Here is a 15482-nt window from a genome sequence, read left to right on the forward strand (position 1 = left end):
AACTTTTTTATGAATGGGGAGCTACTGAATGGCTTAGAGTGCCAGCTGACCGCTCTAGCCAATCAGCAACACCCCTACCCAGCGGCATTCTGTGCTTCCTGACACTCAGTAAATAAAAGTGAACACATTAACACTGATATTTTTTTTTACCTGGGGAGATGAGAATGTCCAGAGTTTCCCTGCCAGGCCCAGGTACCAAAGCCTTATGATGTGGTGTCCAGAATAAAGTGGAGGGTTCACTTCATTTGTCCTTCCTGCTCCAATCTCCTTTTCTTATCCTTCATTTGACAGTCTTCTATTTCTTCTGACACGGTCTTCTATATTTGGCTCCTTAACCTTTCAGCTCCTTTCCGCTCATTTTGCGCCCTTCTGCTCCTCTCTCGCTCTGGTTCCTTTCTGCTCCTTGCAGACCCCCTTTCTGCTCCTTCTCCTACTTTAGCTTTGTGCTCCTTGCTGTCCCTTTCTGCTCCTTCTTCAACTTTACCTTTGTGCTCCTTCTGATTCTTTCTGCTCCTTCTGTCCCTTTCTACCCCTTGCAGACCCTTCCTGCCCCTTGCATACCCTTCCTGCTCATTGCTGCCCCTGCTCCTTGCAGACCCTTCATTTAGCCCCCCCCCACACCTCACTTGCCTAATCTATAGGCTCCCCCATGCCATACTCCCCTAATATATAGGCTGCTGCCCCCCATGCCATACTCCCCTAATATATAGGCTGCTGCCCCCCATGCCATACTCCCCTAATATATAGGCTGCTGCCCCCCCATGCCATACTCCCCCAATATATAGGCTGCTGCCCCCCCATGCCATACTCCCCCAATATATAGGCTGCTGCCCCCCCATGCCATACTCCCCTAATATATAGGCTGCTGCCCCCCCCATGCCATACTCCCCTAATATATATATGCTGCTGCCCCCCCCCCCATGCCTCACTCCCCTAATATATAGGCTGCCCCCCCATGCCTCACTCCCCTAATATATAGGCTGCCCCCCCATGCCTCACTCCCCTAATATATAGGCTGCCCCCCCATGCCTCACTCCCCTAATATATAGGCTGCCCCCCATGCCACACTCCCCTAATATATAGGCTGCCCCCCCATGCCACATTCCCCTAATATATAGGCTGCCCCCCCATGCCACACTCCCCTAATATATAGGCTGCCCCCCCATGCCACACTCCCCTAATATATAGGCTGCCCCCCCCATGCCACACTCCCCTAATATATAGGTTGCCCCCCCATGCCACACTCCCCTAATATATAGGCTGCCCCCCCCATGCCACACTCCCCTAATATATAGGCTGCCCCCCCCATGCCACACTCCCCTAATATATAGGCTGCCCCCCCCATGCCACACTCCCCTAATATATAGGCTGCCCCCCCCATGCCACACTCCCCTAATATATAGGCTGCCCCCCCCATGCCACACTCCCCTAATATATAGGCTGCCCCCCCCATGCCACACTCCCCTAATATATAGGCTGCCCCCCCCATGCCACACTCCCCTAATATATAGGCTGCCCCCCCCATGCCACACTCCCCTAATATATAGGCTGCCCCCCCCATGCCACACTCCCCTAATATATAGGCTGCCCCCCCCATGCCACACTCCCCTAATATATAGGCTGCCCCCCCCATGCCACACTCCCCTAATATATAGGCTGCCCCCCCCATGCCACACTCCCCTAATATATAGGCTGCCCCCCCCATGCCACACTCCCCTAATATATAGGCTGCCCCCCCCATGCCACACTCCCCTAATATATAGGCTGCCCCCCCATGCCACACTCCCCCAATATATAGGCTGCCCCCCCATGCCACACTCCCCTAATATATAGGCTGCCCCCCCCATGCCACACTCCCCTAATATATAGGCTGCCCCCCCCATGCCATACTCCCCCAATATATAGGCTGCTGCCCCCCCATGCCATACTCCCCTAATATATAGGCTGCCCCCCCCCATGCCTCACTCCCCTAATATATAGGCTGCCCCCCCCATGCCTCACTCCCCTAATATATAGGCTGCCCCCCCCCCATGCCTCACTCCCCTAATATATAGGCTGCCCCCCCCCATGCCTCACTCCCCTAATATATAGGCTGCCCCCCCCCATGCCTCACTCCCCTAATATATAGGCTGCCCCCCCCCATGCCTCACTCCCCTAATATATAGGCTGCCCCCCCCCATGCCTCACTCCCCTAATATATAGGCTGCCCCCCCATGCCACACTCCCCTAATATATAGGTTGCCCCCCCATGCCACACTCCCCTAATATATAGGCTGCCCCCCCATGCCACACTCCCCTAATATATAGGCTGCCCCCCCCATGCCACACTCCCCTAATATATAGGCTGCCCCCCCCATGCCACACTCCCCTAATATATAGGCTGCCCCCCCCATGCCACACTCCCCTAATATATAGGCTGCTGCCCCCCCCATGCCACACTCCCCTAATATATAGGCTGCTGCCCCCCCCCATGCCATACTCCCCCAATATATAGGCTGCTGCCCCCCCATGCCATACTCCCCTAATATATAGGCTGCTGCCCCCCCCCCATGCCTCACTCCCCTAATATATAGGCTGCCCCCCCATGCCACACTCCCCTAATATATAGGCTGCCCCCCCATGCCACACTCCCCTAATATATAGGCTGCCCCCCATGCCACACTCCCCTAATATATAGGCTGCCCCCCCATGCCACACTCCCCTAATATATAGGCTGCCCCCCCATGCCACACTCCCCTAATATATAGGCTGCCCCCCCATGCCACACTCCCCTAATATATAGGCTGCCCCCCCATGCCACACTCCCCTAATATATAGGCTGCCCCCCCCATGCCACACTCCCCTAATATATAGGCTGCCCCCCCCCCATGCCACACTCCCCTAATATATAGGCTGCCCCCCCCCATGCCACACTCCCCTAATATATAGGCTGCCCCCCCATGCCACATTCCCCTAATATATAGGCTGCCCCCCCATGCCACACTCCCCTAATATATAGGCTGCCCCCCCCATGCCACACTCCCCTAATATATAGGCTGCCCCCCCATGCCACACTCCCCTAATATATAGGTTGCCCCCCCATGCCACACTCCCCTAATATATAGGCTGCCCCCCCCATGCCACACTCCCCTAATATATAGGCTGCCCCCCCATGCCACATTCCCCTAATATATAGGCTGCCCCCCCATGCCACACTCCCCTAATATATAGGCTGCCCCCCCCATGCCACACTCCCCTAATATATAGGCTGCCCCCCCATGCCACACTCCCCTAATATATAGGTTGCCCCCCCATGCCACACTCCCCTAATATATAGGCTGCCCCCCCCATGCCACACTCCCCTAATATATAGGCTGCCCCCCCCATGCCACACTCCCCTAATATATAGGCTGCCCCCCCCATGCCACACTCCCCTAATATATAGGCTGCCCCCCCATGCCACACTCCCCTAATATATAGGCTGCCCCCCCCATGCCACACTCCCCTAATATATAGGCTGCCCCCCCCATGCCACACTCCCCTAATATATAGGCTGCCACCCCCATGCCACACTCCCCTAATATATAGGCTGCCCCCCCCATGCCACACTCCCCTAATATATAGGCTGCCCCCCCATGCCATACTCCCCCAATATATAGGCTGCTGCCCCCCATGCCATACTCCCCTAATATATAGGCTGCTGCCCCCCCCATGCCATACTCCCCTAATATATATGCTGCCCCCCCCATGCCATACTCCCCCAATATCTAGGCTGCTGCCCCCCCATGCCATACTCCCCTAATATATAGGCTGCCCCCCCCATGCCACACTCCCCTAATATATAGGCTGCCCCCCCCATGCCACACTCCCCTAATATATAGGCTGCCCCCCCATGCCACACTCCCCTAATATATAGGCTGCCCCCCCCATGCCACACTCCCCTAATATATAGGCTGCCCCCCCCATGCCACACTCCCCTAATATATAGGCTGCCCCCCCCATGCCACACTCCCCTAATATATAGGCTGCCCCCCCCATGCCACACTCCCCTAATATATAGGCTGCCCCCCCCATGCCACACTCCCCTAATATATAGGCTGCCCCCCCATGCCACACTCCCCTAATATATAGGCTGCCCCCCCCATGCCACACTCCCCTAATATATAGGCTGCCCCCCCCATGCCACACTCCCCCAATATATAGGCTGCCCCCCCCATGCCACACTCCCCCAATATATAGGCTGCTGCCCCCCCATGCCATACTCCCCTAATATATAGGCTGCTGCCCCCCCCATGCCATACTCCCCTAATATATAGGCTGCTGCCCCCCCCATGCCATACTCCCCTAATATATATGCTGCTGCCCCCCCCCCCATGCCTCACTCCCCTAATATATAGGCTGCTGCCCCCCCCATGCCATACTCTCCCAATATATAGGCTGCTGCCCCCCCATGCCATACTCCCCTAATATATAAGCTGCTGCCCCCCCATGCCATACTCCCCTAATATATATGCTGCTGCCCCCCCCCCCATGCCTCACTCCCCTAATATATAGGCTGCCCCCCCATGCCACACTCCCCTAATATATAGGCTGCCCCCCCATGCCACACTCCCCTAATATATAGGCTGCCCCCCCATGCCACACTCCCCTAATATATAGGCTGCCCCCCATGCCACACTCCCCTAATATATAGGCTGCCCCCCCATGCCACACTCCCCTAATATATAGGCTGCCCCCCCATGCCACACTCCCCTAATATATAGGCTGCCCCCCCATGCCTCACTCCCCTAATATATAGGCTGCCCCCCCCCCCCCCATGCCTCACTCCCCTAATATATAGGCTGCCCCCCCCCCATGCCTCACTCCCCTAATATATAGGCTGCCCCCCCGCCCCCTCACTCACCTAATTTATAGGCTATTTTAACCCCCACTCCATCCCTCACTTACCTGATCTGTAGGCTGTCTCTGGCTGCATGTGTTGCTCCCCTGCGGTTTCAATCAGCAGAGAGAAGCAGGGATAGATGCAGCTTCCTATCCCTGTCTCTCTCCATACACAGCGCCGGTATTGCAGTTCATTTTAAATCACTCCAAAAATAGCAGAACAAGCTTGAAAATCCAGGGGGGGGGGGGGGAGTGCACCCCCCCACTGTGGACGCCCATGGCCTCTAGCCATACTCATACCCAAAACAGTTGCACCCCTGCAAGTGGCCTAACCCCCACCCCCCGTGGACGCCCATGGCCTCTAGCCATACTCATACCCAAAACAGTTGCACCCCTGCTCATACCCAGTTGCACCCCTGCAAGTGCCCCCCCCCCCCGTGGATGCCCATGGCCTCTAGCAACACTCATACCCAAAACAGTTGCACCCCTGCAAAATGCCTCCACTCACACCCCTAAAATGAAAGTTTCGCTCTTTGTCCATATGAAATGGTGGGAGGTTTGTATAATGCAGTTACCGAGAGCTTTGAACAGGTTTGCGCAGTTTACGATTATACTGAAAACATTTGTTTCCGTGAGTTCCAGTCTAAACACTGTGGCAAACCTAGCCACTTCTGGACTATACTGTAGAAAGGTTGTCTGTAGGCTGTATTGTGTGCTATGTATATTTTGCTGTGTGTGTACTGTACTATGGTAGTTTGCATGCTGGCAGCCATAAGCTACCAGCATGCAAGTACTTCGTTCGACGAACAGCGGCTATCCGGGCTGTTCGTCAAACGAATACGGGCTCTCCAGATGGACCACACACTTAGAGTCGTGTGGCGCTCGTTAACCGATTGCAACAATGTTGCAATCGGTAATTAAAGGCTCTCCTAGGTGGCCGCCGTTCGACTACCGACCATGCGGCGGTAGGCCATCTTGGATCCTTTGTCTCTTCAGCGGTGTTCGGTCGTCGAGTGCCTGGAACTGAAAACGGCTACTCGATGATACGAACACCGCTGGACTTCCAGAGCGTTCGGGAGTTCCGCTCTCATCACATTATGTTCCCCATCGGTGTTCGGTAGTTTCAAACCGAACTCGATGGTTAAATGTATTTTGTGCGGCGTTCGGTTAGTTTAGCTGGGATCTGAGCGGTATTCTCACTAAATGTGCCCGCAGACCCCAGCTATCTACCGAATGGCTGTTCGTGTAAAAGCGATGAATAATGTGTAAAATATAGATTTTCATGTGAATTGTCAGCTTTGCTGGACGAGGGGATAATCCACTTAAACGTCCATTTTAGTAGGAGTGCTGGGATAATTACACTGCCGGATGGGAGAAAACCCCTGTAATATCTGTACAGAAACCCCTTAAGCATGGGGAACTGCATAAATATGGAAGTCTGTGAATAAAGCAAGTTAGTTGACTCCCATACGGTGTTTCGTCCGGTTATTGGGAGGATTGGGATATTGCCTTGCTTTCTAGCGCTGACTGTGGATTTACCTGTGATACCAGCGGAGATCGTGGATTATAATACTGCATTCCGCTACAAACTCGATCACTGGAATTACGCGCCTCATTCATAACCGCTATACAAGGTTCTCACAGGATTTAAGGTGAAAGTAGGGGCAACAATATATTGACAATTTCCTGTTTTCATGCTACATGTGTGTTAAAATCAACTTATTAAAACAAAAAACAAACAGACCAATCCAGCATGGATTATATTGTGAATTGTATGTTGCTTGGACACAGCCATTTTCTTATGAATGCGTTAAATGATGCTAATGGTTCGATTAGAAAAGATAAGAGGAAGGTTCCTTCCACAATGGATCAAGTGTAGTTCTCTATGTGGCCAGAGGTTTCCCCCCCACGGTCACGCCACGCAGTGCATGAATCCTTCTCCATCCTCAACTGTTATTGCCCAGCATATAATTATAGATCTACATACACACACGTTGTCTCGTATAATTATGTTGAAGTTGGTATGAAATCGTTGTGTTTAGGATTATTCTCTCCTCTGCTTTCCTAGACCTGGTCTGTATTTTGGGATGAAGTGGGGGGATTTCTGCTGCCCCTGTATAAACATTATGGCCGATGAATTCTGTCTACAGGATCATTACCTCCTTATAATTATATGGTGAATCTGGACTACTTCCACGGCCAGAAGCTCATTGTTCCATCTACGTCTTACTGGTAACGTTCTGGGCTAAAATACCTTTATCTGCCACCATAACTTCACCCTGTAAATTCTGTCCCGATTGTGCCGGTGTCAAACAGCGCTATTATTGGGAACGGATAGCCATAAATCAATTCTAAATAGCAGCAAAGAGCACACGGTCACCAAGATCAAAACATAGCGCGCATCCGATCCTACTCAACAGCAGATGCGATGAAGGTGCTGGTCCATTCCACTGACTACTGTAATCTGCTTCTCAGTGATCTTACGTGCTCCCAACTTGCGCCGTTACAGTCCATAATGAATGCAGCGGCGAGGCTCATCTTCCTGTCCGCCTGCACCTCCCATGCTTTACCCTTCTGTCAGTCCCTACAGTGGCTTCCTGTAAAATTCAATTAAAATTCTGGTTCTTGCTTTCAAATCTCTACATAATGCTGCTCCCACCTATCTATCCTCCCTAATACACAAGTATGTCCCGTCTAGGCCCTTACGCTCTGCTGAATACTTATGTCTATCTTCTGTCCGTACTCCCACACACAAACACTTGTGGGGCCTAAGCCAAGATGGCGCCTGCCGCGTTTTCAGTGTGCCACAGCTGACACACATACCTGGTCTCCATCCCGCCGATCAGCTTCTGAATGCTATGGCTAGAGGAAGACGTCAGCACTTTCCACCAACAGAGCTCCAGAGACATGCCACTCCATAAAGGAGCAGCCATATTAAAGGTTTGCTCCACCTCAGGTAGGTCTTGCTTTCTGATCTATATTTATGGGGGAGGAAATGGGGATCAGGGAGCAGAGGGAATACTACTGTGATGTCCCAGCCTGCTGTATTGTGGGAGCTGCAGTCTCCCAGCACGCCCTCACACCGCCTGCTGTAGTCTCCCAGCGCACCCTCACACCGCCTGCAGCATTGTGGGAACTGCAGTCTCCCAGCACGCCCTCACACCGCCTGCTGTATTGTGGGAGCTGTAGTCTCCCAGCGCACCCTCACACAACCTGCTGTATTGTGGGAGCTGCAGTCTCCCAGCACGCCCTCACACCGCCTGCTGCATTGTGGGAGCTGCAGTCTCCCAGCATGCCCTCACACTGCCTGCTGCATTGTGGGAGCTGTAGTCTCCCAGCACGCCCTCACACCGCCTGCTGCATTGTGGGAGCTGCAGTCTCCCAGCACGCCGTCACACCGCCTGCTGCATTGTGGGAGCTGCAGTCTCCCAGCACGCCGTCACACCGCCTGCTGCATTGTGGGAGCTGCAGTCTTCCAGCATGCCCTCACACCGCCTGCTGCATTGTGGGAGCTGCAGTCTCCCAGCACGCCCTCACACCGCCTGCTGCATTGTGGGAGCTGCAGTCTCTCAGCACGCCCTCACACCGCCTGCTGCATTGTGGGAGCTGCAGTCTCTCAGCACGCCCTCACACCGCCTGCTGCATTGTGGGAGCTGCAGTCTCTCAGCACGCCCTCACACCGCCTGCTGCATTGTGGGAGCTGCAGTCTCTCAGCACGCCCTCACACCGCCTGCTGCATTGTGGGAGCTGCAGTCTCTCAGCACGCCCTCACACCGCCTGCTGCATTGTGGGAGCTGCAGTCTCTCAGCACGCCCTCACACCGCCTGCTGCATTGTGGGAGCTGCAGTCTCTCAGCACGCCCTCACACCGCCTGCTGCATTGTGGGAGCTGCAGTCTCTCAGCACGCCCTCACACCGCCTGCTGCATTGTGGGAGCTGCAGTCTCTCAGCACGCCCTCACACCGCCTGCTGCATTGTGGGAGCTGCAGTCTCTCAGCACGCCCTCACACCGCCTGCTGCATTGTGGGAGCTGCAGTCTCTCAGCACGCCCTCACACCGCCTGCTGCATTGTGGGAGCTGCAGTCTCCCAGCATGCACTCTAGAGCCATTAACTTCACAGAGTACCGTAGCACAGGGGAGGCATGAGAATCAGAATGTTTTATTCTCCTCAGAAGTCACCTCTAAAATATCAAAGTTGTTCTATTTGACATTTAAAAATGAATTTCTTAATTTTGGGCCCAAAAAAATAGGGGCCGTTTTATACACGGGGGCGTATTATAAACGGAATAAAAACGGTACATTTTAATGAAGAAATACGGATTATTTTTTTTGCACATGTAGACATTTTAAAAAGTTACAGCAGTTTATTAATATGTGTACAATTTATTTCTGTAACTGAATAATAAGGAAGTTTCATAAAAAAGGAACTGGGATCCATTTACTAAACCATAATAACCCTGGGTTTTGCATAAACACTTAGAAAGAAAGCAGATGTAGCCAGAGATATCACTGGCGAATACCAGATGTAGTGCTAGCGGCTGGCGTTATGAAAGACATTCAACAGCAGTAAGCCTTTGTATATGGTGGCCTTCCAACCATCCCGATTTATGTGGGACAGTCCTGATTTCAGGGCGATTTTCTAATGTCATGCTTTTGGGGACACCAAAGAACTGTCCCCAAAAAGCAAAAGCATCATTAGACGTGCTACAATGCACTCCCTGCATTGACTGCGCTCAGTGGGCGGGGCTTTGTGATTGGCAGGCAAGCTGGGGTGCATTTACGCTGACCTGCCAGTTCTTCCGATAGTCCAACCCCCTTTGAGTAACGCAGCCAATGGCAAGATTTGCATCATTGGTTCACCCTCGTTACCCCACCCACCAGGTTTACCATATTACTTCTGCAGTCTTATTAGCAGTGGTCCCTTGGTGCTACACAATGTGTTCCCACCTATTGGAGATCATGGTTTATACAATGTTCATCCACCCCAGATGGTAACAGAACCCAAACGAGGAGACATGTCGCCATCAGAAGCAGCCTTAATCAGGTCACAGTCCTGCTAGTTTCGTGTGGTCTCTTGATTACAGGGATAGGCAACCTTCGGCACTCCAGATGTTTTGGACAACATCTCCCATAATGCTGGCAAAGCATCATGGGAGGTGTAGTCCAAAACATCTGGAGTGCCGAAGGTTGCCTATGCCTGCGAGTCTAGAATAAAAAGATTCTATCACTGTATTACTGAGGTTTGAACTATGAAACATTCTGTAAACAGCTCGTATAAGAGGCAGACCTTCACTAATAAATCATGGGTCATTCTAGGACAGATTTTAATCTTAAAGGGACACTATAGGCACCCAGACCACTTCATGTGATTGAACTTGTCTGGATGCAGTGTCCCGGTTTCTTTAACCCCTTAAGGACACATGACATGTGTGACATGTCATGATTCCCTTTTATTCCAGAAGTTTGGTCCTTAAGGGGATACGTTGTGCAATCGGAATCATGTTTTAGAGAAATTGCAATGTTTAAATAGCAGCAATAAGACTGCCTCTACCAGACAGCCAGTAGAGGCAGTTCCGGGAGTTTACCGGACTCTGGGTCACCTAAATGACGCTGGAAGTCCTCACACTCTGCATGAGGACATTCAGCGTTTGTGAAATCCCATTAGGAAAGCAGAGTCTATGCTTCCCTTTGAGAAGGCCTAATGTGTTCGCCATGCGTGTGCTTTAGGCCCCCTCTCCTCCCCCCCCCCCCCCCCCCCGTCCAATTACATTGGATGAAGCAGAGATCCAAACCAACGCAAATGGACATCACCAGGGGTAGAAGGCATGAAAACGGGGAGAATATGGGGGGGGGGGGGCGGGGGGCAGAGGGCTCTATTGTGCAACGAATAACACTTTGTATTCCTTACACTATAGAACGCCTTTAACACGGCAAATTAACCAGGGTCATTCACTTAAGTGTGATTTGTTAAGAAGTCAAATTCATGTTTAAAAAAACAAAAAAAAAAAAAAAAAATGTATGCCGCAACATTCCATCTGAAAACATAGTTGAGAGAGTTTTCAAAATAATTTTGTCCCGGAATTAGCCATAAATTGGAATTTTAGCAATTCATGTCAGAGTCTGTATAGCTCACATTGTCCTCTCCACTAACAGACCCAGTGTAAGCCGTCTCCATAACCGAGGCGGAGACATGGACCAGTCTCTATAATGTTCTCACACAGCATTCACCCATCACCATCAGCTAACGCAGTTTGACACAGAGGGCCCAGCTGTGACAATAAAGATCTCATCCCAGAACACGGCCAGATGGCACCTAAGTGGATTATATTTGTTTTATTCGCAAATTATATATTCGTCATAAGCTGGCCAATATATCAAATAATGTTGCATAGAAAGCCATTACAACAGTCAAGGGGCTCATCCAGAAAAAAACAGAATAAAAAAGGAAATCAATGGGTAAAGTAAAGAGAAATGACAAACAATAATTCAGCCTGAATTGTTAATATGACTAGGACAGCGGTCTATAATGTTACCAAGTATGACACGGTGCATGGTATAATTAGGAATCTTAAAGAAGATCAGAATATCCAATTAAAGGGGCGGCATGGCCTACACGGTTTGTCATCTGGTCACACACTCCCAGCACAGACCACAGAGCTACGAATGAGTCCAATCAAGGCAGAACGATGGCCTATACAGCCAGAATCTACAAACACCTACCGCTAGCCTGCTTTATACACCTAGAACCCGCATCACAGCAAGAACACTTACACCCAGCTAATTAAAGCGGCTTCTTGGGTTCCCAAAATTTAAAAATGCTAATTTATGCAAATTTAATTCACAGATCTATAGGAGATCTGTACAAGTGACAGATGGGGAGGGTCAAAAGTTACAACAAAGCTCAGACACCAATTTAAATCTCCAAAATAAGAACAGCACCTACAAACACACAAGGGTCCAAGGAATCCGGTTCCGCCCAAACCAGTATATATTCAGGAAAGTAGAAACATTAACTCCAGGACTTCCTTCTGCAATCCGTGTCCCTAAATTCAGGGACACTCAGTGCACAGAGCAAGGTTTCTCTTAATAAAAGGCCACTGCAGTGGTCCAAACGTGGCTGTTCTACAATTTGGGCCCCAAATAAAAGGAAGTGATGGGATGTATTTTTACCATTTTAAATCTGTCCCCCAAGCCAGTAAGGCACAGAAAAATCGTTATTTCGATTTCAGCCCTTTTCTAGCAGTATTTAAAATGATTCATCCCCAGGCCTGCCTACTACAGTAAAATGCAAGGAGCAAATAAATGCTGGGCAATATAATAAGTGTGCACTAAATTATTATATACACATCACAATGTGTGAAAATCACACCAGGAGTTGCCATGGCAATTGGACTAAAATAATCCACTGATTATGAACATCCATTGTGTTTCTTGCTCTAACTAGGGTTTAACCCCCTAACAGCCAGGTAGATGTGCAAATAGTTACTAGAAGGGTTAAACTGGTAAATGATCGGTGCTTATGGTTAATACTGGATACAAACATATCACAGGTTTATTGTAAATAACAGGGCTCCTATAGCAATATGTACCAAAAATGTATAGATTATAGAGAGTTTTTAAATCAAAATGTCTGCAGATCAGAGGAAGCATTGTATTAAATGAATGATAGCAATTCAACAAGCAGAATATACCACACCTTATTGACAGGTCCCCCCAAATTCTGTAAACAGGTTCACACAAATAGAATTATTATACTGTTATAACCAGACACAGGGATACTGGAACAAGCAGAATATACCACACCTTATTACCAGGTCTCCCCAAATTCTTTAAACAGGTCCCCCCAAATAGAATTATTATACTGTTATAACCAGACACAGGGATACTGGAACAAGCAGAATATACCACACCTTATTACCAGGTCCCCCCAAATTATGTAAACAGGTCCCCCCAAATAGAATTATTATACTGTTATAACCAGACACAGGGATACTGGAACAAGCAGAATATACCACACCTTATTGACAGGTCCCCCCAAATTCTGTAAACAGGTCCCCCCAAATAGAATTATTATACTGTTATAACCAGACACAGGGATACTGGAACAAGCAGAATATACCACACACCTTATTGACAGGTCTCCCCAAATTCTGTACACAGGTTCACACAAATAGAATTATTATACTGTTGTAACCAGACACAGGGATACTGAAACAAGCAGAATATACCACACCTTATTGACAGGTCTCCCCAAAATTCTGTAAACAGGTTCACACAAATAGAATAATTATACTGTTGTAACCAGACACAGGGATACTGGAACCAGCAATGACTCTTTAAAACCAAAATGAATGCATCTTTAAATGACACACAGCTTAATTCTAAACACTCTGCTATCACAGCTGGATTACATTGTAACAAATCAGCTTCCCAGCCAGGTGTTACATAAAACAATGGGATTTGTAAACATTAAACATTCTGTAATGGGAAATCTGACATTATTTACAAAATTATATAAAAAAACAGAAAAACAAAATGTCTGTAGCTTTATAAATAGAAATGAAGACTGCACTGGGCTTTGAACTAGGATGTCTAATTAACCCATTGATTGCCAGCTGGCTGAGGGTAAATAAAGAGTGAATGTTTATGGTCTCCCAGTGATGATACATTGTGGAAATCAAGCTGCCCATTGTTACCTTGGCTGTAGCAGGCAGTGGAGACTCTGTATCTCTGGATCCAAGCTCTGAGAGCTCTCTGAAGAAGCAGCCCCTGAGTGTGCAATCCCCACCCATCTTTGTATTCAATCATCAGGAAGCACACGTCAGCCACACTTCCTCTCCTTAACAGGGGCCAGTGCCTCCACTCTCAGCATCCCTGCAGCCTCTCACACACAGCTGGCCCCTGGGTTTATTCCCTCTCAGATACAAAATGACAATCTGCATCTTTCAATCAGTCTCGCTCCTTCCAGGGTCTGGGCATCCCTTAATGCTTTTATTTGATTATTTTTTTTTTTAGATATTTTGTCTTGGCCCCTCCTTGCAGCTAGTACTGTGTGCTCAGTGTGCCAGGACAGGGGCCTCTTGTTCCAGCACACACCGACATGATTAAGGGGCATGCAGGCCTGCTGACAGATTAGTAAATACTGCATTCTGTGATTAAATGCTGGCTGTGTCTGTTCTCAAACTCAAGAAGCAATCCCACCTTATTGGAAGGGGTTTACCTCTAGCAGACTGGCTTACAAGGGGTTAAAGGGACAACATGATTATTCTTAAGAATAAAAATAGTCAAAGAGAGATTTTTTAGAATATGCTAAAATATGCATCTGATTTAGGGATTGTCAGAAACAGCTTGGGTTATTTTACTGGGAGCCATATCACATGTTCATACTGATGGCCAGTACATGAAAAATGCTTCCTTTATAACATAGCATTGGCATGTTCCTTCTCCCTTCACCGCCCAAAAAAGGAATTAACACATCGGTGTGTTGAAACACGGGATGTGTAACTAGTTAGTACATTAACCCCTTAAGGACCAAACATCTGGAATAAAAGGGAATCATGACATGTCACACATGTCATGTGTCCTTAAGGGGTTAAAGGATGACAAAACAGAATTGTCTGTGTTGATTGTTGTCAGCACCTTTTGCAAATGTCCAGTTTTTGAGATGATGCAGTTTGACTTGAAGGAGACGCACAGAGCTAACATATAAAAACATGGCCTGTTCAGGGGTGCTTTGGGGGTTGCAGTATTATATGATACCAACAGAATGTCCACATGGTTTATTCAGGACACTCAGGTAAAAATGGCCACGCTGAGACTATGGCATAGTGATAGAATTGTTCCAGATCAGCTGGTTTTGTGGCCTTTTACCATTCTGAATTAATTTGTGAAAATTCAGAGTTTAGTGAATAATACCGATAAAGATGCCAGTTGTACTGCGGAAGCCGGACTGTTACTGGTGGCGCTGACTAATGGGACCTTCAGAAATAGCGCAGTCAGTGGGACCCAGTTTGGGTACTGACCCAGGGTTAAAGATACGGTCTCTCTGCTCGAGGCAGAGGCAGTGAGTGGTAGAAAAGGAAGGTTTTATATTCATTCTACGTTGATGTCACCTAACTCTGTCTTGTTGTGTTTGTGGTATGGTGACATTGGGCATGTTTGCTCTACCTCCTCCTACGATGACTTGATTACATGTGAGATTAGAAGATCTCTGAGGAAGTCCACACCGCAGGTTCCTCTTCTGCAGAGAAATGTTTCTCTCACTGTATATCTGTCTTAAAGCTTCTTAACCCCTTAAGGACCAAACTTCTGGAATAAAAGGGAATCATGACATGTCACACATGTCGTGTGTCCTTAAGGAGTTAAGGGGACGCTCTAAGCACCATAACAACTTTGCATCTTTGGCTAGTTGAGAGTCACTTATAACTGCTGCGATTTGTAAGAAGCTATAAGCCAGCCTGCTAGCCCAGACACAGCAATGGAAGAGATCCTACTTTCTCCTTTACTGTCCCAGTTCTGTCTGACTCTCTCACTCCCTGGAGAGAGCCAAACCGTGTCCATGCTTCGCCAAGTTCACAAATAGTAATCCGGGCAGCGCATGTCGTGATAGAAGCTGCGGGGTGG

The 15482-nt window shown here is 49.0% G+C and overlaps 1 protein-coding gene across 2 annotated transcripts in view; it reads right to left on the bottom strand.

The window, feature by feature from the left end:
- The window catches only part of GNG2 (G protein subunit gamma 2), a 77656-nt gene extending 63986 nt beyond the window's left edge, over window positions 1-13670 (bottom strand). Inside the window, exon 1 of one of the 2 annotated variants that reach the window (XM_063438903.1) lies at window positions 13556-13670. In XM_063438903.1, coding sequence (XP_063294973.1) covers window positions 13556-13667 — 112 coding nt within the window. In that variant the 5' untranslated portion in view covers window positions 13668-13670. The remainder of the gene's footprint in view (window positions 1-13555) is intronic. The other variant, XM_063438904.1, reaches the window with a different exon arrangement.
- Between the last annotated feature and the right edge of the window lie 1812 nt (window positions 13671-15482).

Source organism: Pelobates fuscus, chromosome 13 (assembly GCF_036172605.1).
Source record: "Pelobates fuscus isolate aPelFus1 chromosome 13, aPelFus1.pri, whole genome shotgun sequence".
NCBI lineage: Eukaryota > Metazoa > Chordata > Amphibia > Anura > Pelobatidae > Pelobates > Pelobates fuscus.